At 58.2% G+C, this 26940-nt stretch overlaps 1 protein-coding gene across 1 annotated transcript; it reads left to right on the forward strand.

Annotated features, from left to right (window-relative positions):
- Nucleotides 1-4482: 4482 nt before the first annotated feature.
- Nucleotides 4483-25431, forward strand: ARL8A (ARF like GTPase 8A). The gene is made up of 7 exons (XM_075055028.1): nt 4483-4840; nt 18003-18083; nt 18912-18985; nt 20927-21020; nt 22242-22309; nt 23341-23411; nt 23564-25431. The coding sequence occupies exons 1-7, from the start codon at nt 4718-4720 to the stop codon at nt 23611-23613; spliced, it is 561 nt and encodes a 186-aa protein (XP_074911129.1). The 5' UTR covers nt 4483-4717; the 3' UTR covers nt 23614-25431.
- Nucleotides 25432-26940: the final 1509 nt, after the last annotated feature.

Consider the following 26940-nt stretch of genomic DNA (forward strand, 5'->3'; position numbering starts at 1 on the left):
GACCTGGTGGCTGGGAGCACCAGTGACACTGTGGGTTATGGGATTGGCATCTGTTTGTGCTGGTCTTTGGTAACCCAGTGGTTAAACCGTGAGACAGGGGAACATGGAGAATGAGCCATCTGTTACCCACATTAGGACGGGCACAGCCTTGACAATTCAGTTTCTTTAAGGAACTTGGTTGAGCAACCACATCAAAACCTTCAGGGAATTTCAAATATGCTCTTGTCTGGAGAGGTCCTGGAGTGGTGCTGGCTCTTGCACAATATGCTCTGCCCAGTCCCACACTCCTGGCATGGAGAGCATGGGGTGACAGAATGGGCAACAACACTGTAGAGATGCAGCCGTGGGGACCAGATCCAGCTTGTACATCCCTGCATTGTATCGCCGCGGCTCCTCTGCAGGGAGCAGAGCTTGGGCTCCTCTGGTTCAAAGCAGCAGGAAACAATCAGATGTTTCCAAACCTGCCAGGGCTGGTGTGAGTCCCTTCCCTTGCTGGTGATAAGGGAAATGGTGATGAGCAGAGGGGAGGCCGGTACATGAAAAGGGTCTTTTTTGCTCATTTGCTCATGTCTCTCCCTGCACGGGGATGGACTCGCCCAGCTCCCATCTCTGCTGTGAAGGGTGTGTTTTGTTTGAGCATTGGATGGACAGTTTGTCTGGCAGGGACTGCAGTAACACACGTGCTATCAGGAGGCAATCTCTGCTAACAACTCAAGTTCCACAGGCATTTTGGGTGGGAAGCCCCAAACTGGTGCAGGGAGACATTCCCTCGGCTGGAATCTGTTAAAAAAAAAGCCATCTTCAGGCAGAAATTACACACAAGAATCGGGGGACAATGAATTTTTCACTGGTATGAGGAGGAGCTAGAATGGAGTAATTACAGAAAGCAGTGATATTCCTGTTTCCTTAGGCCTCCCTTTGAGAGCATGAGGATCTTTAGCAGTCTGCAGCGTCTCTGAAAGCAAAATGGTTTTTGTCTCTGAAAACAAAGGCAGCTTCCCAGTGACTTACAGTACATGATGGAAACTCTTTTCCACCATTAATTGTTATAGGCTCTGAGACACCCACTGTGAGGCAGAGCCAACCACAGCTCAGTTTCTCTATTTTCTGTGTGCACACTTTTGTCTCAGGCAGCCAGGCAGCCCCACCAGTGAATTCAGCATCCTCATGTCTCATGAGAGCATGAGCAACCTCCTCTGCATGTGGGCTTTCCCCAACAACTGCTGGAATAAAGGTCCTGCCTCTTCACCCCAGTGTAAGGGAATTGCAAATGCCCCTGTGTATCAGCCCTCACTTTAGGACTGGCTCAAATCCAGCCTGGATGTAGACGAGCCTGGTTGGCATCGCACAGCTGGCCAGGGCAGCCAGCAGCGGACTGCCCTGAGCGCTCAGCATCAGTGTGGCAGGGCAAGGCAGAGTGAAAGCACAGCCAGCACAAGTACCTAGAGTGCAGGAGCAGCTTGGCATCCCCTTGCAACTGGCTAGGCAAGAGAATGAGGGGGTTTTGAGGCTGCAGGGCCCAACCTGTTCTCTAAAGGCTGGTGTTGCAGCAGGTTGTATAAACGTTTTACAGAAACATCCCTTGAGAAAGTTGTGCCTTTGAATTTTGTCTCGTTCTGCATATGGAAAATTGTTCATCAGCTCTTGTGACATCTCTCTGGGTCCTGGCTCTGCAGAGGTCTAGTCTTGAGAAATCAAAGGGTAAAAATATGAAAGCACGTGCAGCCCATTACCTGGGGAAACTGAGGCCTGAGGGCAAAGTGCCAGGTCAAAGCCCAGCCTCCAAATCCATAAAACCAGTGACTGTCCCATCACTGAAAAGAAAACAGCAGGTGGACAAGGTCCCCTTTGTGCCCATAAGGTCCCCTCACACCACGGTGCACCTCTCATGGGGCTGGACCTCCAGGTCACCCTCATCCCACCCGTTAGTGTCCCCTGAGCTTCGGGACCTGGGGTCCCTGCTGGGACCTCACCCTCGCCACCACCGGTGTCACGCTGCCACATGGTCCTTCGGGAGCACCTAGCACTTCCGCACGGCCACTTTCACCAGCCCTGAGGAAGGGGCACCCATGGCAGAGGAGTGGTTCCTGCTGCGCCACCCAAACTGCCTTGGCCCCTGGCCGGGCACTTTTTTTCCTGCCGTGGCCATATCTCAGGCAGGTGATAACAGGGCGACCATGGTGTGGCCTGCAGCGGGGCTGGAGGGCAGGGGAGCAGCCCTGTGGGCTGGCCGAGCCCTGCTGCGTGCACCGGTGAGCCCTGTGGGACCCCCAGGCACATGGGGGAGCTGAGGTCCAGGGGAAAAGACTTGTCAGGGCGCAGGATTGCATGGGTGCAGCTGGCATAGTTGGAGGGGGCAGGTGCCAGCTGCCGCAGAGGCTCTGTCCCAGAGTGCAGGATACACACCAGCCCGTGCAGGGTGCCAGACACGTGCTGCCTGGTGCAGGGGTTACTGGGTGCAAAAGGGCAGAGGGGCTAATGGGGGGGTGGGGGGGCTGGGTGTGGAAGGTGCAGGACTCAGGAAGGTCAAGGGCCAGTGCAGGGTGCAGAGGTGCAGGGTGCACGGGTATTGGGGGTGCAGGGTGCAGTGGGTGCTGGGTGCAGAGGTGCTGGGAGCAGGGATGGTTTGGGTGCAGGCTGCAGGGGTACTGGGGGTGCAGGGTGTGCAGGTGTGCCAGGGGTGCAAGGGGTGTTGGAGCTGCTGGGTGGGGGGGCTGCAGGGCACAGGGGTCTGGGTGTGCATGGTGCAGGGGTCCAGGGTGCAATGGTGCTGGAGCTGCAAAAGTCCTGGGGTACTGAGGGTGCAGGGGTGTAGGTGGTGATTGGTGCAGGGGAACTGGGGGCGCAAGGTGCAGGGGTGCTGGGGGTGGAGGGGTACTGGGTGCAGGGTGTGCGGGGTACCAGGATGCAGAAGTGCTGGGTGCTGGGGGTGCAACGTGCAGGGGTGCAAGGTGCCCGGGGTGCAGGGGGTGCTGGGTGCAGAGTGCAGGGGGTGCTGGGTGCAGGGGGTGCTGGGTGCAGAGTGCAGGGGGTGCTGGGTGCTGGGGGTGCTGGGTGCAGAGTGCAGGGGGTGCTGGGTGCAGGGTGCCCGGGGTGCAGGGGGTGCTGGGTGCAGGGGGTGCAGGGTGCAGGGGGTGCTGGGTGCAGGGTGCCCGGGGTGCAGGGGGTGCTGGGTGCAGGGGGTGCTGGGTGCAGAGTGCAGGGGGTGCTGGGTGCAGGGGGTGCTGGGTGCAGAGTGCAGGGGGTGCTGGGTGCAGGGGGTGCTGGGTGCAGAGTGCAGGGGGTGCTGGGTGCTGGGGGTGCTGGGTGCAGAGTGCAGGGGGTGCTGGGTGCAGGGGTGCAAGGTGCAGGGGGTGCTGGGTGCAGGGGGTGCTGGGTGCAGGGGGTGCTGGGTGCAGGGTGCCCGGGGTGCAGGGGGTGCAGGGTGCAGGGGGTGCTGGGTGCAGAGTGCCCGGGCTGCAGGGGGTGCAGGGTGCTGGGGGTGCAGGTGTGCAGGGTGTGCGGGGTACCGGGGTGCAGAAGTGCTGGGTGCTGGGGGTGCTGGGTGCAGGGGTGCAAGGTGCCTGGGGTGCAGGGGGTGCAGGGTGCAGGGGGTGCTGGGTGCAGGGTGCCCGGGGTGCAGGGGGTGCTGGGTGCAGGGGGTGCTGGGTGCAGAGTGCAGGGGGTGCTGGGTGCAGGGGGTGCTGGGTGCAGGGTGCCCGGGGTGCAGGGGGTGCTGGGTGCAGGGGGTGCTGGGTGCAGAGTGCAGGGGGTGCTGGGTGCTGGGGGTGCTGGGTGCAGAGTGCAGGGGGTGCTGGGTGCAGGGTGCCCGGGGTGCAGGGGGTGCTGGGTGCAGGGGGTGCAGGGTGCAGGGGGTGCTGGGTGCAGGGTGCCCGGGGTGCAGGGGGTGCTGGGTGCAGAGTGCAGGGGGTGCTGGGTGCAGGGGGTGCTGGGTGCAGAGTGCAGGGGGTGCTGGGTGCAGGGTGCCCGGGGTGCAGGGGGTGCTGGGTGCAGGGGGTGCAGGGTGCAGGGGGTGCTGGGTGCAGGGTGCCCGGGGTGCAGGGGGTGCTGGGTGCAGAGTGCAGGGGGTGCTGGGTGCAGGGGGTGCTGGGTGCAGAGTGCAGGGGGTGCTGGGTGCAGGGTGCCCGGGGTGCAGGGGGTGCTGGGTGCAGGGGGTGCAGGGTGCAGGGGGTGCTGGGTGCAGGGTGCCCGGGGTGCAGGGGGTGCTGGGTGCAGAGTGCAGGGGGTGCTGGGTGCAGGGGGTGCTGGGTGCAGAGTGCAGGGGGTGCTGGGTGCAGGGTGCCCGGGGTGCAGGGGGTGCTGGGTGCAGGGGGTGCTGGGTGCAGGGGGTGCTGGGTGCAGGGTGCCCGGGGTGCAGGGCGTCAGGCCGGGCCGGGCCGTACCGGAGGTACCGTGCCTGGTGCGGCAGGTCCTCCCAGCCGGCAGGGGGCGGCAGTGCGGCGGGCGGCGCGCGGGCCCCACCCGGCGCGCGCGGGGCGCGGGGCGGCGCGCGGCGGTGCGGCAGGAGGGCGCGCGGCGCGCGGACAATACCGGGGCGGTGGCGGCGGCTCGGCCTCGATCGGCTCGGCCCGGCCCCGACCCGCTCGGCTCGGCTCGGCTCGGCTCGGCTCGGCCCGGCCCCGCCCCGCCCCGCTCGGCTCGGCCCGGCCCCGCTCGGCTCGGCCCCGCTCGGCTCGGCTCGGCCCCGGCTCGGCCCGGCGCGGCCCGGCCCGGCACCATGCTGGCGCTCTTCAACAAGCTGCTGGACTGGTTCCGGGCGCTGTTCTGGAAGGAGGAGATGGAGCTGACCCTGGTGGGGCTGCAGTACTCGGGCAAGACCACCTTCGTCAACGTGATCGCGGTGAGCGCCGGCTGCCCCTTCGCCCTCCGCCCCCCTCCCCCCCCCGGGCAGCGCCCCGGCACGGCCCCAGCGCGGCCCCGGGGCTCGGCTCTGCACCCACCCCCTGGGTTGCACCCCTGCTTGCACCCTCCCCCCGTCGCACCCATCTTGCACCCCCGTCTTGCGTTCCTCCTCGTTGCACCCCAGTCCTGCACCCCCCCGGTTGCTTCCCGGAATTGCTCCGCCCTATTGCACCCCGGACCGGAAATGCATTTGGGGGTCGGGGGGGGGGGGCAGGCTGTGGGGCGCGGTGCAGGGTTGCAGGCCCGGCAGCACCGGGAGGGCCCGGGCAAACCCGGCGTTTGCTCCCCGCATCCCCGGTGCCGAGCGTGGCGGCTCGGGCGGCCGCAGCCGGAGCAGGCCCCGGGCAGGATCCGGCACCCGCCTTGCCCCTCCCGGCCGGGGCTCTGCTGCTGGGGAGCTGCCGGTTTCGGGGCAGCGGCCGGTCCCCGTGGGTGGTTGCCGCTGCCCAGGGTTGCGGGTGCTCGGGCCCCGGGAGCCGGGGGAAACTCCTGCCCCCGTCCCCGTCGCAGCAGGCGCTTTGTCATTGCCGGGCCCTGCCGCCGCTGAGGGATGTGCAGGTGGGGCCTCGGGAGGACTCGGCCAGGCGCGGTGCCGCGAGGGTTTTTTGCTCGGTGGCCGGTGTAGGCGGTTATTTGCCTTGCGACCTCCGTTCCTTCCTCGGCCAGCACCCACCGGCAGCAGCGTTTCGTGGGTGCTGGGGTGCTGCTGCGGCGGCACGAGCTGTGCACCCGAACGGGGCAGCAACACCTGCCTTGGAGAGCCTTCAACCCCGGCCTCTCCCCCCGGCTGTGCCGCTGCGTCCACGGGGTCCCTGGGTCTGACGCCACAGCAGGAGCTGGGGGCCCTGGATCCCAAAACCCAGGGTGTGGTTTCACCCATAGGGGTGCTCGGGGGAGTCTCCCTTCTTGTTTTTTGGGCTGTTCTCACCCTTTCCAGGTGCGATGCTGCAAGGTGGGAGCCACTGGCAGGCAGATCTCAAAGGGGCAGGTTTGAGCTGACGCTCCGGGGGGTTTCATGGAGGGAGTTGGATGCGTATCCTCTGGCTGTCCCGGTTCCCCTGTGGCACCCCTTGTCTGTGCATGTTGCTTCGGTTGGTGCCTCAGCTCCAAAGCAAAGTGAGTTACTTCTGTTCACTCGGGGCACTGGAAGCTGCTGGGCTGTCAAAGGTGATTTTGCAGCTAATTTGGAGGCTTCCTTGTGCTGCAGCTGTGCTCCCCGGGAGGGTTTCCCTTGGTGCCGAGTGTTGCAGGGACAAAAACATCCTTCCTGAAGTGCCCCAGGGGCAGAGGGAGGACACCCTAAAATGCTTTTCACCCAGGAGATGATGATGCTCCTTCTTTTGAGCTATTTTGCTGGCAGTCACCACTCAGTGCTCAGGTCTTGTGCTGGTTCACCCAGCAGACCCATGCCAGCCTTGGCGGATGGGGAGCTCTGTGGCTCTGGGACAGTGACTGTGAGCACCAATCCTTTTATGGGGTGACTTCATCCCCACTGTTTGCATGTATAATGGCCCTTTTTGGCAGTCCCATGTCGGGGTGGGAGGTGGCAGTGCCACAGGTAGGCTAGTCCTGCTCTGGGCCTGCCATGTGCTGCTAGCCTGTTAATAGCAACACAGGCTGCATTCAAAATGGAAAAGTAATTTAGCACCTTTTAAAATAACCAAATAAGCTTTAAAGGGTGATGGAGCTTTATCCCAAACCTGCTGGGCTGTTTCACCTGCACAGGGCTGGAAATCACTGGGGATGGTCCTCATTCTCTTGCAACAGCTCTTTTGCCAGCCCAGCTCCCCTTCCCACACGTGCTTCCTCCTCTCCCAGTCATGTCTGCAGCAGTCGGGGCTCAGCATGGGCTTCAGTGGGGTTCCTGCCTCTGCAAGTAAACGCTTCGTACCTGGCAATTTTGCTGTGTGCAAGACCCCACCTGCAAGACCTGTGCACCAAGACTTTCTGCTTAGCCAGTATTGCTGGTGTAGGCAAAAGTGACATCCAGGAATTATAGCAGCTCTCAAGGGAAGCTCTCTGTATGGGGGCTGAAGCTGGCTTCATGGTCTGCTGGTGCATCAGGAGGTCTGCGGTGGGGTGTTTAACACTATTGCAGGGCAGTCAGTCTCAGGGTGCTGAGCAAGGAGCTCAGTCTCTGCTGCAGTTTTGCCTCTGTCTGTGAAGTTACTGGGGAAGTTCAGGTTTTGTGGCAGATGCACACAAAAAAGAGGCACTGACCTTCGAGAAGACATCCTGTAAATAAGGACACTTCGGGGACAGCTAAATAACATGACACACAGAAAATCCCAACTCAACAGGAACTCTGTGAGAAGTCTTTGAGCCGTCTGGCTTTAAGGTGATGTAATGGGAGCATTAGAAGGGGAAATAGCTGTGATTTGGGCTTTGGGGAGGGGAAAAACCTGAACTGGAAAGTATCAGATTTTGGTGTTGTTGGAAAGATCTCCCAAGAAATCTCTGTGGGTGCAGGTGATGCTCCCCAGCCTGCAGAGTGATGCTGACGCTGGGGCTGGAGCTGCTTTGGGGGGCTTGGCACCATCCTCGTCTTCGAAGATTTTTAGCTGCACCTGGCTGAAAAATGGAATCCAGTTATCTGGACGGTTGGGTGGTTTTCTACAGCAGCCCAGAGCTGTGGCCATACTGGGCAAGGGCTGTGCTGAAGGCAGCAACGACTCAGGGGATGACTCCTCCTGGGTGTCCTGGCTGGGGTTTTTATTTTTTGGGGCTCGTTTTTTCTTTGCCTGGCTGTTGGGAGCTGAAGCTTGAAGTCCTATGTGCAAGGAGGGGTGAAAGGCTGTAAAACACATCTAGTCTTGGTTTTAACCTGAACCTGGTGGGCTTTTAGCTGCCTTTTCCCCAGTCTGGGGGTGATGAGGGTGAGACCTGAGGGCATCAAGAGCCCCTCAACAGGTGCTGGGGCTCAAAACCCATCAGTGCAGGATGTGCTTAGAAAAAGAGAGCGTTTGCTGCTTGATTTAACATCGCACATCTTTCACCCGCATTAGAGAGCCTTCCAAGGGAGTGGAGCTGCAGAGACTGGGTGCTGGGGTGTCGGACCTACATGGTGCGGGGGCCTGGGGCAGCATCCTGCGCTTAAGCCCTGCTCAGAATGTGGTTTGAATCAATGCTGCAAGAGGAAACCATATCAACCTCGTATGTGGCATCAGGTAGGATGATGGATGCTGTGGCAGGTGGCCAGCTCTCCGACAGTGCTGCCGGTGGAGGCACATCCCGACAGCAGCTTGGAGGACCGCAGAGCTAAGCACCTGCTCCCACCCGTCCCTGGGGAGCCACTGTCCCCTCTGCTGGCCAGCTGACCCATCTTGGCAGGATGCGCTTGGGTGCCTGAGCCTGGGAGGGGAGGTGGCATTTCCAGGTCCTGTGAGGTCTCCAAGGGTTGCTGGGGAGGTAGAGAAGAGAGATGCTGGTGGAGATGCTGAGGAAGTAGCAAGAAGATCTTGTTCTGATGCATTTTCACCAGTCTGGCACCTGCCTCTCCCAAGTAACTCTGGACATGCCCCTTGTGTGGGGTCTGGCAGGGCTAGGATGGGATGGGAGGTGGACGTGGGTTCTTGTGCTGACTGGTCATTCTGCCTCCAGATGCAGAGTCTGGGCTCTCGACAGCTGCCTCCTGAGTTTCATGATGCAGAAGGCAGTAGGTTTTTTGGCGGGGTTTCTTCATTTTTCTGGAAGAGGAGAAGGAGCTGGCTCAGGCACGGTCTTGCCTTGCTGCTGCAAGCTCTGTCAGCATGAGCCAAGAAAAAATGGACAGTGGGTTTTTTCCAGGATCATAGAATCCTAGGGTGATTTGGGCTGGAAGGGACCTTTAAAGGTCATCTAGTGTAACCCCCCTGCAATAAGCACGGACATCTTCAACTAGATCGAGTTCCTCAGAGCCCCGTCGAACCTGACCTTGAATGTTTCCAGGGATGGGGCATCGACCACCTCTCTGGGCAATCTGTTCCAATGTTTCATCACCCTCATTGTAAAAAATTTCTTCCTTCTATCTGGTCTGAATCTACCCTCTTTTAGTTTGACACCATTAGCCCTTGTCCTATTGCTACAGGCCCTGCTAAAAAGTCTGTCCCCATCTTTCTTATAAGCCCCCTTTAAGTGCTGAAAGGCTGCAGTAAGGTCTCCCCGGAGCCTTCTCTTTTCCAGGCTGAACAACCCCAACTCTCTCAGCCTTTCCTCACAGGAGAGGTGTTCCATCCCTCTGATCATTTTTGTGTGTTCCCTCTGGACCTGCTCCAACAGTTCCATGTCTTTCCTGTCCTGAGGACCCCAGAGCTGGGTGCAGTACTCCAGGTGGGGTCTCACCTGATCGGAGCAAAGGGGCAGAATCCCCTCCCTCGACTTGCTGGCCATGCCGCTTTTGCTGCAGCCCAGGACATGGTTGGCTTTCTGGGCTGTGAGCGCACATTGCCGGCTCATGTCCAGCTTTCCATCCACCTGTACCCCCAAGTCCTTCTCGGCAGGGCTGCTCTCAATCCCTTCATCCCCCAGCCTGTATTGATACTGGGGGTTGCCCCGACCCAGGTGCAGGACCTTGCACTTGGCCTTGTTGAACCTCACGAGTTTCACAAAGGCCCACTTCTCAAGCTTGTCCAGGTCCCTCTGGACGGCATCCCGTCCCTCAGGCGTGTCAACCGCACCACTCAGTTTGGTGTCTTCTGCAAATTTGCTGAGGGTGCACTCAATCCCACTATGTCATTGATGAAGATATTAAACAGTACTGGTCCCCATATGGACACTGGTCCCGATACAGCCAAGTGATACCTGAGTGTGAGTTGCTTTGTCTAGAGCAGAAACGTAAGCAGGTCTGAAGGGCTTGACTAGGGTCATCCAGGTGGGCAGCAGCACCATCTCCCTCCCGCTTGGCAAGAAACCCCAAACAAGCCCATCTGCTTGCCCTGAAGAGCAGCATGTTTCAGAGCCGGCCCCCTCAGGTGCTCCAGGATCTGGCCCACGCTGGATGTATGCACCAGAGGTGGATGTACCCAGCCCAGCGTCCTCGGCACCAGCCTCTGGCTTGCTGTAGTGCCGTTCAATCCAGAGATGCTCTGTGCAGCCCTCATGGGTAAAGCCACTTGGCTTGCTCCAAGCATCGTCCCTGTGTATTGGGGGTAGCAGGGTCTTGCCTGCACTCTGGGCTTTGCCAGAAGAGCTGTGGCTGTGTTACTGCCCAGCTTGGGACGAGGGTTTGCAGGACCTGCTGTGCACCGTGAGGGTCTCTGAGGATGCTGGGAGAGGTACTGGGCCGGATGGGATACTCCGTGCTGTGCTCAGGCCGCCTTAAAAAAAAACTCCCTACCATCATGGCATATCTCTGAGCCATTCCTGCTTCAGCTTGGAGGCATGGTGGGGAACCCAAAGTACAGCAGGGCAGAAACCTTGGCATTGCACAAGACTTCTGGGGCTTTTACAGGAACAAACATGGGAAAACAGAGGGATAAGGGGGTAAAAAGGGTCCATCGCGTGTCAACAAGTTGCTGGTCAGTACATTTGACTGGCTGTGCCCTGTGCTCAACCAACACAGTCTGTCCTGTCTTATTAAACTGCGATTCTAACTATTTCCCCGGGTAAGGGTCTCTATCTTCTGCATGCATGTGTGTGTTTGGGTGTCTGAGCACCAGCAACTGGTCTCCAAACCAGGGGTCAGAGGCCACTTGTCCCTGGTGCAGGGGACACCCATGTTTATGGCTCACTGGAGTGTCCCTGCCAGGGCTGCTGCTGGCACGGCTGAGAAGAGCGACTGCCCCATCCCAGGGGTGATGTGTGGTGGCATCAAGCTGCACCCAGGTGTTGGGTTTTGGGACTGCTGTGCTCCTGGCAGGGCTTTCCTGGGTGCATGCGTGTGCAGGTGCTGGGGTTGAGCCGGGTGTGGAAGCGTCTGCCCGGCCCTGCATGTCCTGTGGCATGGGTGTCATCCACTGGGCAAGAACACTGGCGCATCCTGAAAAACACAAGCGTAGTCCTTGAATCCTCCCTCAGCATAACCCGAGGTCTGGACGTAGCAAAGACCTGCTAATTAAGGACTGTTGTAATTTTATTTTTTTTTTAATTAAAGAGTGCAAAGTTAAAAGGCAGACCCAGAAGAATGTAAACATCAGTAAGGTTGCAAAGTTAAAGGGTAGCATGAGCCTCAAGCAGCCTGAGTTGGAGATACCTGGTCTTTGAAAGCAGGGTAGCCTTGAAGATTGATACAGCTTTGAAGAGCCACGGACTACCAGGCTGTTGTGAGCTCAGCGGGGGCTTTATTTCTCTGCTGGTCCTTGTACCAACTGCTGGTCTCTGCTCTGGTGCTCCTCGCCTGAGAGGTCCTGTATGGATGTATCATCATTTTGCTAACTCTTCAGCGATCAGCCTTTATCCCTGCGGCGAAGCCAGGTGCTGCTTGAGAAGATGTGGTGGGACTCCGTGTCCTTGTGCGCTTTGCAGAGGTCTGAGGGAGGAGCCAGTGCCCGAGGGCCTGGTGGGAATGGGCAGAGTCAGAACAGGTACAAGCTCAAAACTTGGCGCCTGTGCTGATGGATCTGATGGTGGGTGTTCGGTGCCTTAGAGGGATGAACAACACATGCATTGGAAGTCAATGGCTGTGCAGGCTTGGAGCCATGGACAGATGGACAAGGAGCAACCTCCTGTATTTTCTCTAGCCTGATAGCAAAAGTCCACCATTTACAGCCTCATCAGAGGTTTGTCCTTGTCCCCAGCTTTCTCCTGTTTCCACAGCTTGCGCCCACTGCTTCTCATTTTTCTTGTTCTGTTTTTTTTTTTTTCCAATGGAAAAAACAAATGCAGTCCTCATTTCCTCTAAAAGTGGAAAATGTATCAACATTGGTCTAGCTCCGGGCTTTGTTACGCCTGCTTTTTAATTATTGCCATTATGCAGATTTTCTCCTAGTTAAGTCTACTTCTCAGGAGCAGCAGCTTCAGCAGGTGAAGAGTTGGTTCTATGGGCACTGCTTAAATATTTACTTTGGTCTCATCTTTACAGCCTTCGAGAAGGTAAAGGTTTCACTTAAATTCTGTTTTACCGGTGGCCGCCAGTTTTGCTGGCTGTGGCCATGGCGTTTCCCAGCCGTAACACACACACAGACAGAGATCTCTCAGCTGACCCTCAGACCCCATGGTTGCTCTGGCAGTTGTCCTGGACTTCCTGGTCCCTTCAGCAGCCACCCTCTCCCATGGTCTCACCCCTGGGGACACCCACCCTCTGGCTACATGGCCACTCCACCTGCTCAGCGGTGGCTGCACGCTCACCTGCACTCGCTCTGGTTGCTGCACCGGGGACAAGTGGCCTCTGACCCTGGTTTGGAGACCAGTTGTTGGTGCTCAGACCCCCAAACACACATATGCACGCAGAAGATAGAGACCCTTACCTGGGCAAATAGAATCGCAATTTGGTAAGAAGACAGGACAGACTGTGTTGGTTGAGCACAAGGCACGGCCAGACAAAAATATTGACCACCAACCTGTTGACCCTTTTTATCCCCTTATCCCTCTGTTTTCCCATGTTTGTTCCCACAGACATCCCAGAAGAAGTCTTGTGCGATGCCAGGGTGCTTCTCCCCTGCCATACCTTGGGTTCCCCACTTGCCATTGTGTCTGTGGGTAGAGGAACCTGCTCTGGCTCTCCTGCCCTGGGAGTAGCGGGACCAGAGGTCTTTGGGTTTCATCCACCTGTTCTTGCCTCTCTGGGCTATTTTATGTGTATGCAGATGAGTATTTTGTCACAGAACTTAATAATTACCTCTGCCAGGCTCATCTAGGAGATTCTCTGCAGCTTCCTCTTGATTAAACCCAGCTTAGGAAGCAGAGCACAAGGTTTTGTCTTCACGAGGTGCCACGTGTGTCCTGGCCAGGCTGCAGACCTGTGGCACAGCTACCAGTAGTGCTGTGCCCTCAGGGACTGCAAGTGTCTTGAAAGGTGTAAGCACCCCCAGCCCTGCTGCTGGCTGCCCCTGCCTTGGCTGGGGTGTCACAGCTGTTTTGGGACACAGTGCTTGGGGGAGGAAGGGGTGGGAAGGGAGAAGATCCAGCTGAGAGCAGGGCAATAGCTGGAGGTCTCCGAGAAGCCAGAGCAATGATTGAAGTGGGGACAACCTGAGCATTGTAGTTCAGTAGAAGACCAGGGGAGACTGTGCAACCTCAGAAACAAGAGTTGGGCCAAGCTGCTCCAGCACTGACTTTGTGTGAGCTGGGTTGGACAGTGGGGAGGAGGCAGATGGATGCTGGCAGTGACAGAGCAGGGGCATGGAGACGTTACAGGTTGGGAATGGATTAAACACCATGTCTTCAAGGTTCCATTGCTGAGGCCATCCATCAGGCTGGGTAGCCAGAACCAAGGGTGCAGGTACCATGTAGCCTGCATGGGTCCATCATGTTTGGAGACATGCACTGAATAGTAGACAAGCTGCTTCTGTTTCCTTTGAGAGGGCAATGCTAAGGGCAGAGCTGCTAAGCTGCGACCTTCGCCTTGTCCCAAAGGATCTGGAGTCCTCCAAAGACATTGCTTGCTGCCCCCGCATTGCAGGGTTGGCTTGGGATGTGCCGTGCAGAGCAGCTCTGCTTCGGTCCTGTCTCATGTTGTTCCCCGAGCTTGCAGGAGGGACCTTCTTGGTGCCTTGCTTGGATCCAGAGGCTTTTGCCATTAGCTGCATTGCAGGGAGTGGGATGAATCTGTCCTGGAGAGCATCATCTTGCCTGGCTCCTGTGGGCTTACTGGCAGTGTCAGTCATGCTGGCATCACCTGGGCTTCAGGGTCAGCTGGTGTATGGCCTGGCTGCCGTCTGCAGGCTTGTCCCCTGATCCCATTTTTGCTCTCAAGATAGAGAGTGCTCTGGAGATAGGGCCCATGGGGTCAGGGAGGCCAGCACGGCCTGCTTCAGCTCTGGTAGCATCACCGGGAACAGGGCCAGGAGGGGTCTGTGGGTTTTCCACCAAGCTGAAAGCCTGCGATTTTGAATTTCCAAGCTGAGGGGTGCTGCAGAGCCTGACTGTGTATGTTAATTGCAGGAGTTGGTGGTGAGACCGTCTGCTTTGGGTTGGAGGGGGACTGAGGTGCCCGTCTCTGTCCTGGAGCACCATGCTTGCCCAGCTTGGGCTGCTGGCCTGCCTGCCACGGTGGGGTCTGGCCAGCATGGGTCCCTTCAGTGCAATCCCTCTGCACAGAGGTTTTGAAGCCAAAGCATGCTGAGGATTTGGGGCAAAAGTCAAGATTCTCTTATTCTCGGACCTGTGTGGCTCTTCTCCTTGCTGCCAGCCCTGGGGTAACTCCATCCCACCTGGCTCCAGGTGGCAGGCCCCCTTCCCAGGTCTCTGGGTTCCCTGGGAGGGCTGTGCTGCACTCGGGGACAGCCCTGTCCCCTCCAGTGCCTTCTGCAGGGGGACACAGAGGTCCATGTCATAGGTGTCCTGTGATGCTCAGAGGCTGAAAGAGCTGTAAGACCTGCTGTCGAAGGGAAATGTTTTAAAGGCTTGGCTTGAGTTTGGCTTTTTCCTGTCTGAATAGCGTAGTCGGAGTCAAGCGTTCATCTCTGGGGCTGTCATGGCTCGGCTTGGAGATGCAAGACATGCTGGGGGGCTGGAGTGGGCCTGTGCAGCAGGGCTGGTCTTTTATAACTGTTTCAGAGAAGAGCTCCTGGAAGAGCAGTGGCTTTGCAAGTCAAGCTCCCGGCTGCCAGGCGCTCCTACCCTGCACTGTGCACAAAGCCAGTTGGGGAGGCTGCACGGGGAGGTTACAGGTGAGAAATTAAACTCCCTGCATTTCTCTCCAGATTGGAGTTGGACAGGGTTCAGCAGGGACTCGGTGCTGTGCCACGTGGCAGGAGATGCCTGCAGGAGCGTGAGGCTGGATGGTTTTGGGGATGGTCTAAGCGCAGGTGGGAGCCATCCAACCCGGGGTATGTTGGGCACCTGCCTCTGCCCTGTGGAGGACCATGTTCTGGTGGAGGCATGACTTTATATGACCAGGGGCTGGGCTTTCAGCACTGCCATCTCCGGTCCTCAGGAAATGGCTTGTTTGAGAGCACCTGGGGATATGGGGCTGCAAAACAGCCAGCAGCCATTTATGGAGAGTAGGTCGCATCAAAGCGGTGACATCCTGCGCTAAGATAGGGTGACAGCCGCCTGGCTGATGGTGAGGAGCAGGGCCTGGTCACGTCAGCTCTGCACTTTTCACCAGAGCTGGTGGGTGCGGCATGAAGGCCGAGGTTGTTTCTTTGCATGTGCCAGCGAGCTGAGGTCCTGGGTGCTGGCCAAGCAGGGGACAATAGCTGAAGTTGCAGGTGACGTGGTGTCCACATGCATGTGGCAGAGGATGGGTCTCAGAGTGAGCTGGAGGCACCACTTGCCCCCGCAAAAACTGGATCCTGGCCACCTCTCCCAGTAACCCAGCTGGAAAGTGGTGGGGCTGGGCAGAAAGGTCATTTGTCTTCCAGCCAGGGCACCGAGGCAGGGTGGTTTGGCCAGGGTGCTGAGGGGACCCTGGCAAAACCAGCAATGAACTAGAGCCTGCAAAGACCTGATCCACCTGTTGTAGCCACAAAATCCATCTTGCCTGCAAGGATTTTTGTGCCTCCTGGAGGAATTCCATTCCCAAGCGATCAGTGCGGCTAGGCATGATCTCTGGGGTCAGTGCAGGTCCTATGTCCATTGCATAACTAAAATTTGGGGAAAAGATGTGTCCAGTGAAGCTTTCGCATGTCTGTAGCTGGGCTGGTCTCCACTCTCCTTGGCAGTGGAACTGTGGATGGCTGGACCCTGCAGGTAGCTGAAGATGTGCTGGAGGCATCAGCATCTAGGGCAGTTGGAGTGAGAAGAGGGGACATCATGTTTCTGCTGTTCAAATTTGCGTTCAGAGAGCAGCCGATGCAGGAGGAGGTGAGTGCATTGCAGTGCATTGAAGAGACCTCTGCTGGTGTCAGGACAGCAAGGACTCACGTGCAAGCAATCCTGGACCACAATGTGTTGCGTTCCCACCCCAGCCTTTTTTGGGCAGCATGAGTGGTTTTGTGTTTTGCCCTTGGCCATGGGCAGCCTGGAGGCAGGTGCTGTGGTGGGGGAAGGATTTGGGGCAGGGAACAAGGCCGTGCTTTGCTCATGGAGATGTGCTCCCTCCCATCTCTTGCAGGGGAAAGCAGAGGTGACTCCTGGCTCCTGCAGCTCCTCCCTTCCTGGAAGAACTACCATCACATGTGAACTATGTCTGAGGTGGCTTTTGCACAGGCAGCAGTTCCCGTGGTGTGGGATCCCCAATGGAGGTGCCTGCAGCTTCCAAGAGCTCTTCAGCAATTGCTTTCCACGTCTTCTGATCAAAGCCTGACAATTCCTTAAAACCTGGTCCACAAAGCCAAATTGTGTGTTGAACCTCAGTCCACAGGAGACATCTCCTGTGTCAGCCGGTGGTAGAGGGAAGAGCCTGCTTCCCTTCTTCTCCCCCATGACCTTCCCCACCAGTCCCTGGCATGGTTTCTGGGTGCACTGTGGCTTGGAGACCCCTTGGCTGCTGGGCTTTGCTGATGAATGCAAAAGGGAAATGAAAAAGGGAAGTGGCACATATTGCAGAACTGTTGGAAGAGGTCAGGAAAACCCTGGGGACTCGCTGACGTGGTGGGTCTGGAGGAGCCGTTGGCTCAGTCAGACACAAAATTCTGCTTATCAGAAAATGGCATAAATTGCCTTCCTTTTTTGAGGTTTGTGTTAACTGAATGAAAACCCAGAAAAGTCCCAGAGAAACTGAGATTTTAAGCCAGTAAAGAGCTGCTGGGATAAGTTCAGCCATGGTTAGTGGTTCCTGTAGGTTTCTGGCACTGATGGCCAAAAGCCCCAGCACCGTGTTATCCTGGTTATCAAACCCTCTTCCCTGTCTGCTTCCCCGGCATCCCGCAGCAGGGCCTTCCGCAAGGATGCATTTAAAAAGCAAAGAAGATAAACCTGTTTTGAGTCCTAGTGAGGCTGCCTGCCAGGTGGGAGGCTGCTGAAGGCAGAGGGTGAAGGGTTGTGGCAGCTCCTGCCCCAGGGATGCCACATCACTGCTGGGGCTGCCCGGAACATCCCCCTGTGCTGCTCAGCCTGGGACTGCCTTGCAGTGGTGGGATTTGAGCAGCAAACTGGAAGGTGGGGTGGGCTTTAACAGACTAGTGCCATCCTGTCCCTCCAGTGCAGTGCCAGGCATGTGGGCTGGCGAGCCGGCATCTCGCCGTGGCGGCAGAGGGACAGTTTCTGCTTACTGCTCCAACAAGACAAACCTAGTTTTGCAGCGGCACTGGGATGCTGCAAATCCACGGTGATTTCATGCTTCTCCTGCCTGACGCAGCTTGGAGCTGTGCTACTGGAGAAAACGTGTCAGCAGCTCCTGGGGAAGGGGAGAAGGGATCCTTTGCGTCCCCCCATGTCACCCAGTGCGAGCACCTGGCTCTCATGCGCGGGCAGGGTGCGGGGGCTGGAGGACCCGTGCAGACAGGCTGCAGGCAGGCAGCAGGCTTGCAGGAAAGCAGAAGTCAGTCTGGTTTGGGCTGGGCCATAAAAGATCCAAAGCAGGAAACGTGCTGGAAACCCCAGGACTCGTGGCCGAAAAGGAGCCGACGCAGGAGGTGGCTCCCCTGGGCAGGAAGCCTGACTGCACCCCGTGGGGGTCCTTGTGGGGCTGCCAATGGGATCTGCAGGAGATGTTTGGGCCTGGCACAGCTGATCTGAGGTCACTGCAGCAGGCAAAGGGCTCAGCTTTCTCCCGCAAAGGGCTTGGGAATCCTGCCTGGAAAGGGATGGGCTGGGCAAGCCTCCACCACCCCACCAAGGCGGCAGCGTGTCTGGGGCTGGGGGTGGCAGCTCGCTGCGGGGCTGGGGTCTTCACCGGGGCACCCAGGGCGCCTTGCATCCCATGCAGCAGCAGCAGCAGCTTTATTTCCGTCCTGCAGGCATTTTGTCTCCTTGGCTCTAATTTTGCTTCTGGTGTGCACCAGGAGGAAGGTTGTGCCGTGCCTGCTGCAGGGCTGGCAGAGCATTTGGGGTTATTTCTAGGCAGGCTGTCAGCCTCACTGCCCTGCTCAGGCAGGATTTCCATGCCTCCTAACTCTGTTTCACCTTGTTCCTTACAGTCAGGACAGTTCAACGAAGACATGATCCCGACGGTGGGCTTTAACATGAGGAAGATCACCAAGGGGAATGTTACCATAAAGGTAAGGTGCAGATGTTATCACTAGTGGGGGGGGCTCTTGGGATGAAAGATGGAGTGAAGGGAGATTGGTGGGTCTTCTGCTGGAGGTTGAAGGATGCCAGCAACCCCAGCTGCAGTGGGGAAGATCTGCCCTGTTAGGCTCCTGCCAGTACCCACCAGAGGAGATGGTGGGAAGGGATGTAGGAGATCCAGACCTCTGCAGTAAGAGCCAGTCTGGGCTGCAAAGCTGGATGTTTTCTTATACCTCTGGCTTGCTGGTGGGGACTTATGGAAGTAGTCACCTTGCTGAGGGTGGGAGCACCAGGTCATGGCTTGCAGTAATGGTCTCTGCCTCAAGAGCAAAGGGAGAGGAGTTTTCTACCCCTTCTGGATCTTTCAAGGGCCCTGGGTTGGGCTGGGAAATAACAGTGGGAAGGGCTTGAAAAGCTGATTGGGAATCTCTGCCTGCTGCAGAAATCTTTCCAAGAACGTGCTGAGTGTTTTGAAATGGCAAATGCATCAGTGAAAGGGCAGGAGGTGAGGTGGGCATGGGGAGGAGTGCCTCAGCTTGGGCCAGGGAGTCCCTCCATGCCAGCAGAGGCACATTGCAGGAGGTGTTCAACACCCTCCAGCTGCCCTTCCTGAGATGTCTCCTTTCTTTATCAAGTCAGGAGCCTCCTCGTTAGGTTTGAGCCAAAGGCAAGGGGATGGATGTGGGTTTTGTGCATGCCTGGTGCTCTGTCTGGGCGGCCACATGGGGAAGAGTCACAGACAGGATGCTGGGATAATGAGCAGGATGCTGGGATAATGGGCAGGATGGTGGGATAACGCCACCTTCTCCCCATCACAGCTCTGGGACATCGGTGGCCAGCCACGGTTTCGCAGCATGTGGGAGCGGTACTGCCGTGGAGTGAGTGCCATCGTGTGAGTATCCCTGGGATCCAAGAGCCCTGTCACCCACACACCGATGCTGAGCCCCTCCAGTGGGTGGAGACACGGTCCCATCACCCCACCCAAGGGTGCTGGGCAGGGCTGAGCCAGGGGAGCTGCAGTGCCTTCACTGCCAGAGCCAGACACCTGTGTCAGGAGTTGAGATGCTTCCTCCTGGGACTGGTGCCCCCACGGGCTTTAAGCACAGGGCTGCCAAGTCCCCACCAGCTGTGGCAGACCTTTCCCTTCCAGCATCACTCGGCCTGGCTCTGTTCCTCGGATCTTGCCCTTCCTGGCTCCCGTGGTTTCCCTGCACTGCCTGTTCATTGCAGGGGCTGAGCAAAGGCCATCGGTGTGGCTCAGCCCTTTCCAAGAGGCTGGTTTTAAGGGTGACCACCAGCAGCATGTTTCCAGGTCATGGTGTTTATGTGCTGCTGGATGAATCTTGTACTGAGAGAAGGAGTCTCTGTGCAATACCTGCTGCTGAGTGTCCCTGCGTGTCCCCTGCTTGCAAATGTTGCAGTAAGTGCAGTCCCAGGGAGTTCAGGCTGGGGTTGAGCCTGGCACGATGCTCCTGGGAAGCAGGCTCCCTGCTCCTAAGGACAAATATTTACCCTGGGAGACCACATCGGGGTTACTTAAACCCAGTCAGAAAATCAGATTTATGTGATCTTCACCAATTGACCATGCTCTGGGATTTTGGAGGGCTGGGTTTCTGTACCACCCTTCCCAACTGGAGGTCTGGCAGGTGAGGAGGAGTGAGGGACCGCCTGTCCTGCTTGTTGGGACAGCAGTGTCTAGTCCTGTCCTTGCTGATTTTCACCATGTTGGGACATGTCCTTGAGACTTTTTATAACAGTGAGCTTTGCTGGAAACGACAAAATCCCATTTTTTTCACTCCCTTTTAACTGCCTTCTTCCATAATTTCATAATTTTTCCAAAGTGGCCCATCTGGTTGAGAGGAAACAAAAGGACCTGTGGCCATCCAGGTCACGCTTCAGTCTGCCTTCCTCACCTTGAGCTGCATTGCGTCCGTTCTCTCTTACCTTCAGCCCTCCCACCCTGTCCAGCGTGCCAAACACTTCTGGCAGTGCCTGGATGGTGATTTTCCCTCTCAGTACAGCCATACACATTTTCCTGTGTTCAGCGCTTCAGTAGCTAAAAGCTCTTCCTATTTTTAATAAACCCCACAAGACCTGATGAAGCTTGATAGTGTTTCTCACTTCTCTCCCAGCTTCTTGATGTTTAAAATAAAGGCTGCTTTGATCAGTTCCTCTCCCCAGTTTTGGCTTCACTTATGTCCCTTGCAGGATGGGTGTCGGCCTGTAAGAGCTAAATCCTTCCCTAAATCTCCCCTGTCCGCTCAGAGCGAGCATTGCTGACTGCTGGTTTCACGTGCCCTTTGCTCCATGCCCCATGCCCAAGATTGCTCCCATCAAGAGGACAAGCAGGTCCTTCTCCCTGCCAGGATCTCGGGTTGATGTCTTCTCTTCTCCATCAGCAGCTCCTCTTGTCTTCCCCACTTGTTGTCCTGTATTCTGGGTCTCCCTGAGGAGCTGCCATGTGAAGATGAACCTTGCTTGAGCTTTGGGGACAACATGCATCTTGCAGCTTCTTCTGCCCAGGCAGCACCTGGGCTTCCCTTGCCCACCGTGTCCCTGCTGTCAACGGGGTGGACCCCTGCAGGGACAGGGACAGGGAGGTTCCCCACTCCCCCAAGAGACATGAGGGGCTCTCAGCCCCACAGCCTTCCTTGGAAAGAGGGGTCCTGGGGGGAGGATCTTGTTATCCATCGCCTCCACGCAGTAGCCCAGGAGCCAGTGGAAGTGGTGTGGCTGCCATGTGAGCAAGGTTTGGTGGTGGCACGGACCTCAGCACAGCACTGGGGTGTGGGGACCTCAGCGCCTGCACTCAGGGGTGTCCCTTTCCTTGCAGGTACATGGTGGATGCTGCCGACCAGGAGAAGATAGAGGCTTCCAAGAATGAACTGCACAACCTGCTCGACAAGCCACAGCTCCAGGGCATCCCGGTGAGCTGTTGCCTGGATAGGTCCCGCACCAGTTGCTCATGGTCCCCAGGCTGGTGGCTGCCAGGGTTTGCAGCAAGGGGCTTGCATTTTGCAGAGCAGATTCAGGGAGGGGATTCCTCTCCTTGGTGGGGTCCGCTTCCCTGCTGCACTCCTGCGGGCCCTGGGGCAATGACGCTTTCTAGCCCAGGGGTGGGCCAAGCGACAGGGAAGCGAGCTTTAGAAGAGACCAGAACTGTACCCCCGCCAATGTGCGAGATCTGTCTTTTTGCATTAATTTGCACCTTATTTATGGTAGGACATTAAGTCTCATCTCCTAGCAGAGTGGCTGCTGGGCTGTGACATTTGCAGGAGGTGGGCTGTGGCAGCAGAGCGGGGCACACTGCATGTGCCGGGACGGGATGCTTATGGAGCATCCAACATCGGCATCCCTTGAAAGGAGCTAATTGAGGATCTTGCCACAGATCCCAAATGTTCACTGCCAACTAAATTAAGCTCCCGACATAACACACTGCATTTGCAGCCCTTCTGAGTGCTCTTTTTTGAGACCAAGTGTCCAGGTTTAAATTGGGGGATGCTGTATTACTGTGCTGCTGCAGAGGCCCTGGCTCACCCTGGGAAGGCGACCGCAGCCTCAGTGATGTTCTTGTCAGATGACAGTCGCATGGCGTGCTCCAGACGAATGAATGAGTCCTGCTGGGTGATTATTTTCCCCGCATAGTCTGAGGATGCCTTTGTGGATGTGAAAAGCCTTGAAGTAAGGAGAGATCAGTGGATGGTGCAAACAGTCATTGCTTTTTTGGGCTGGCTGCCTGTGGAGAGTAGGTTCTACACAGCATCTGCGTCTCGCTCCTTCCTGATAATGTCAGTTTTAGCCATTTCACTTGATTTTTTGCTCAAAGACAGCAAGAGGCTCCTGGGAGAACGTCCTAGATGGCATGAGGGGTGCTGGTGCCCTTCAGGGAGGATGTGCTGTGGGGCCAGCTTCTCACTGGGACTAGAGAGTACACAGGAGATGCTGTGTACGGGCTAATTAAGACTGTTAATTGAAGTGCTCTGCCTTCTGATTGCCCGCTGAAGGGGTTTTCTCTGTCCAGGCACACCACAGTAAAGTGGCCAAGGCTGTCTTGCATCTCAAGCAGAGTCCACTTCTGGGTGGCAGAAGCAGGTTGCTGCCTGGTCTGGTGGCCAGGAGCTTCAAGTGTCCCCTTTCCTGCCCTGCAGGTCCTAGTCCTGGGGAACAAGCGAGACCTGCCCGGTGCCTTGGATGAGAAGGAGCTCATTGAGAAGATGTAAGTGTGCCGGTGGCCCACGCAGCTGCGGTGGGGCTGTGACACAGTGTGACCCCCCCGTTCCTGCCGTGTCCCCACCAGCACGGTCACCCCGCCATGCTCTGACGGTACTCCTTCCCCAGCCGGGGTGGCACTGCGGTGCCTGGGGTGGGCTGGCAGAGACGGGTGGCTGGGGACATTCCGAGGCAGCGGCCGACAGAGGTCACATCTCAGCGCTTGTGGGGATGGGGAGTTGTTGGGAGCCGCGGCTGCCAGTGCCAGGGCTGGTCCTGTGTGCCACACGGTGGCGTTGGGGCCCGGCCCGGCACCGTGCTCGGCGGTGGAGCTGGGTTCCCGCGTGGGTGCTGCTCCCGTCACCCTCTCACTGCTCTGCCCTGCTGCCTGATGCAGGCTCTGCGCCCCCGGCAGCCCTCGGTGCTTGGAGGTCAGATCCCGCTCCGGTGTATGACACCATCCACGTACCTCTCCCTTATTTTGCCACCCTTTGCCGTGCCAGCAACGTGGCCGTGCAGCCAATGTTGCCTCCTGCCCACCTCCACACTGCTGGCGCCGATCCCCTCCCCTGCAGCTGGGAGACTGGGACACTGTGCTGACTCGCAGCATCTCTGCTCCTCCCCATCCACCCCTCGGAGATCTGCCCTGTCCCGTGGGCACCTATGCAGCTCCTGTGCTGCCAGCCTGTGCTGCTCACAAACCCTCCCTGCCCCATCTCGCCACAGGACTGTGCAACTAAGGTTTAGAGAGGGAAGTTGTGTGATTTTGTAGCCAGGCTTTCTGTGGGGTCCCTCCTACCCCGTCACGTATGCCCCACAGACTGCACCTGGCCATCAGTCATGGGCATGGTGTGCTGCTGTCCTTCCCAACCCACATGCAGGTCCCTAGGAGCCTGGGGAGACATTGCCCCTGCAAAGTATCCCATCTCCGAGCCGAGGTCCAAAGAGACCCTTCAAAAGGCTGCCTGGAGGTGTCTCCCATCACCACTGATGCGCAGCCATGGGGGTCTGCAGCCAGAACTTGCTTCTCTCCCACAGGAACCTCTCTGCCATCCAGGACCGAGAGATTTGTTGCTACTCCATCTCCTGCAAAGAAAAGGACAACATCGGTGAGTACCGGCAGCTCTGCTGCAGGGCTCGGGGCACAGCAGTGGTGGGGCAGCCTGCATCCACGGGAGCAGCATGCCCAGGCTGTTTGCCCAAGAGCAGGAGGGGGTGACAGCTGAAGGGAGAGCCTGTAAGTCTCCCCTTGCCTTCACAGACATCACCCTACAGTGGCTTATCCAGCACTCAAAGTCTAGGAGAAGCTGAGATCCTGCGGACTGCAGCTCAGATCGGGAAGATGCCATTGTACAAGCCCATGCCCCTTCTCTCTCCTGCTCTGTCCCTCCAGCTCTCTCTCTAGATGGGTATTTTTAGGGGACCCCAGACTCCGCTCGCATTGAGGTGGAGCCCTTGTTTTTATTGTAAAGAAAATGTCCAACTGCCCTCCTCTCCTCTTCTCTCCTCTCTCTGTCTCTTCCTCCCATTTTGGCACTGTTCTGTTGTTGTCTGTGTATACAGTATATATATATATGTATATATATTTTAATTTTTTAATTTAAGCGATGGCTCTGTTACTAAACTGGGCCCTGTGAGTGGTAGGAAGGCTGTGGGCTCCCCAAGGCTGGCCAAGGGTCAGCGCTGGGAGGAAGATGAGGGTGGTAGCAGAAGGCAGCCCCTTGGGGATGGGGCTGTGCCAGGCTGCAGGCAGGTCCCCTGGGGCTCCCTTGTCCCTTCCCCAGGTGTCCTGCTTGTACCCCGAGGCAGAGAGCATCCTGGGGGTGTCAGGAGCATGCCCACCTTGCCCTTCCTTAGGGTTTGGCCCCATGGGCAGGGTTTGGGGGGGAGGGGATGTCGTCCCCTGGGCTCCTTGCACCTCCAGGTGACAGGGATTAGTCACGATCCATCCCTGCTACATTGCCTCCGGCTGCTGTGCCACTGCCCCAACCCCTCCTCGCTGCCCTGGGCCACTCGTCCCCCTGCCCCACATCCACCCCCCCGGCCCCGTGCCTGGGCCAAATCCTGCCCCGCTGCCCAGTCCTGCTGCTCTGCTGTGCTGGGGTGGTGGGTGATCCGAGGGGCTGGTGTCAGTGCAGGGACGGGGCCAGCGATGCCAGCAGACCCCACGGGGAGTGTGGGGGCTGACTCCTCTCTCCTCCCTGCCCCAGCTGCCCCCAGAGGTGGCTCAGCCCCGCGTAGCCTCTTGGGGCAGCCGCACTGGCTCCCCATGTGCCAAAAGGGCATTGCCTGCACCTGGCTGGGGGCTGCTGGCTCTGCCCTGGCTAAGGACATCACATGGAGACACCAGGGAGGGGGGGACACATGAAAACACCTGGAGACATGCAGGGGACTGTGAGGGTCCCTGTGTGCCCACAGCACTGCCTGCTGGAGCCAGGGGAGTGCTCCAGGTGCCCTGCTCCCCGTGCCCTCCTCCCCACGCCATCCCCCAGCTCTACTGCACTGGCTGGGGGGGACGTGGGTGCAGTGGGACGGGGGGGGCATGGCTGGGTCCTTGTCTGCAGGTGGGGAGATGGTGAGAGGAAATTTTGGGGGAGTCAGGAAGGCTGTGCCCATTTATGCCATGTAATGAGTTGTTGGGTCTCTGCAGGCACAGCCTGGGAGCCTGGCCAGGTTGCTTGGGGCCAGTCTAGTGGGGACTTAGCTGGGCTGGGGGGGACGTGCTGGCATCAGGAGGGTGGGTGTGTAGTGGAGTCAGGTCAGCAGCATAGCAGGGAGGCAGCTGCCTGTCCCCAGCTCAGGGCTGTTAGAGAGGGTGGTGGTGGCCCAGGGGCGGGGGGCTGCAGGGCCCCTCTGCCAGCCCCTTCCCCTGCTCAGCTCCAGGGCAGTGAGGCCAGGGGTTTCTCTTCTGTTCTTGTTTTTGCAGAATTGCACAAAGAGAGGTTTCCTTTTTCTTTTTTTTTCTTTTTTTTTTAATTTAATGAATCGTAAAGTGTTGTCACCCCCCCATCCCCTCCTTTTTTTTTAAGAGATATTTTGGCTCAGATTTGACCTCTGTTGGGAAATGATTCTTGTAACTGTACAATTTTTTTGCCTCCTAATAATAATAAATTAACAATTTTGCGTTGGGGGTGTGGTTGCAGTCACATTACTTCCTCGCCGTCGCTGCCACCCGTCCCTCCTTGGTGCTGTGCCCATGCCTTAGAGTGTAAGGCGGGGGGTTCCTGTCCCCCAGGCAGCACCGGACACCCAGATGGTCATGCTCACCCAAGGGGTGCCAAAGCCAACTCTGATGGCTCCGAATGCCTCGTTTCCTTGGCCTGGGTGCGAAGACGAGCTCAGAGACCTCTGGCTGTGGCCATCGCTGCTGCCGGACCTTCCTCTGCCCCCACATCGAGCCCCACGACTGCCACAGGGCTCTGTCGATGCTGGGTTTGGAGCGGGGTTGCCGCAGGGCTCCTGCTCCTCTCCTGGCCCCCTTGCCCACACCAGCCCCCTCCTGGGGCCTGTGGCCATTGCTGGCAGGGGCACCCCTGCCCCGTGTCCTCTGGGGGCTGGCCCCCTGCACTGATCCTCCCCAGGGCTGTGCTTTGTGCCTTATGGCAGTCTGCCTGGGTACCCGGGCACGGGGGCTGGCACCAGGGCTGGGGCTCAGCCCAGCCCATGGGGTGCTCTGGCTGCTATGGGGCCATGTGTTGCCCACAGCCCATGCTGATGGTGCTGCCTGCAATGGTGCTGCCTGTGCCCTCCCTGCCCCCCGCCTGGCTCTCCTCCTCCCCACGCATCCAGCCCTGCGGGGCCACAGCAACAAGCCCGGCTTTGTTCGCCCTTGGCTGGGGCTCAGGACGGAGCAGCACGGACCAAGCGCATGAGAGCTGTCCCCCGCTCCCTTCCTCCCACTGCTACCAAACACCCACAGGGACCTCGCTCGCCCTGTGGGGATGCAAGGGGCTGAGGGCATGGCGGGCAGCCTGGGCTTTGCTCCCCCACTTCCATCCCTGTGCCAGGATGAGACCCCTTTTTTCCCCAGCTGCTCCCCAACTGTGGGGCCCAGCACTGGCAGGGGGGAGGAAAGGGAAAACCCAGTTTTGTGCTCTTGGAAGAAAACTGGGGCTTTTGTTTCCCTGGAAACGGGGCTGTGAAAGCAAAGCCTGGTGGGTGTTGATGCCACACAAAGCCCACAGTGAGCCCCTTGCATTCACCCGGCCGTAGCAACCGTCTCCCTCGCCCCGGCATTTCATGGGCTGGGGCGGGTGCCAGCGGCAGGACAAGGAGCTTTAACAGCTCCAGTGGACGGGGCCGGCATGGCCAGCCTGTCCTCAGCCCAATCCCACCGCCACGGCTGCTCCCCGAAGCCCCCCTGGTTGCAGGAGCCTTGGTTGGGGTGTGGATGTGGGGCTTGGAAACCCTGATGCCCTGAAACCATCATGCCGGGATGATTTTGTCCCCGCAATGGGCAGGTGGATGAAGGCCAGGAGGCCTGCACAGGGCTGTCTGGATGAGATGCGCTCACCCCATCAGCTCCCCAGGGGGTGCTGGGGTGGTGGTCCCACATGGCCCCCCCATCACTGCACAGCAGCACCGTGCAGCAGCAGCAGCAGTTTGGTCCTGCATGGTACAGGTGGGCAACCAGCTGCC

Source organism: Buteo buteo, chromosome 23 (genome assembly GCF_964188355.1).
Source record: "Buteo buteo chromosome 23, bButBut1.hap1.1, whole genome shotgun sequence".
In the NCBI taxonomy this organism is placed as follows: Eukaryota; Metazoa; Chordata; class Aves; order Accipitriformes; family Accipitridae; genus Buteo; species Buteo buteo.

Excerpts from the sequence above, each read along its gene's own strand:
- ARL8A (XM_075055028.1), top strand. The coding sequence starts at position 4,718 with ATGCTGGCGCTCTTCAACAAGCTGCTGGACTGGTTCCGGGCGCTGTTC. Across the intron at positions 22,310-23,340 it reads AAGGAGCTCATTGAGAAGAT|GAACCTCTCTGCCATCCAGG; the intron begins GTAAGTGTGCCG and ends TCTCTCCCACAG. Across the intron at positions 23,412-23,563 it reads CAAAGAAAAGGACAACATCG|ACATCACCCTACAGTGGCTT; the intron begins GTGAGTACCGGC and ends TTGCCTTCACAG.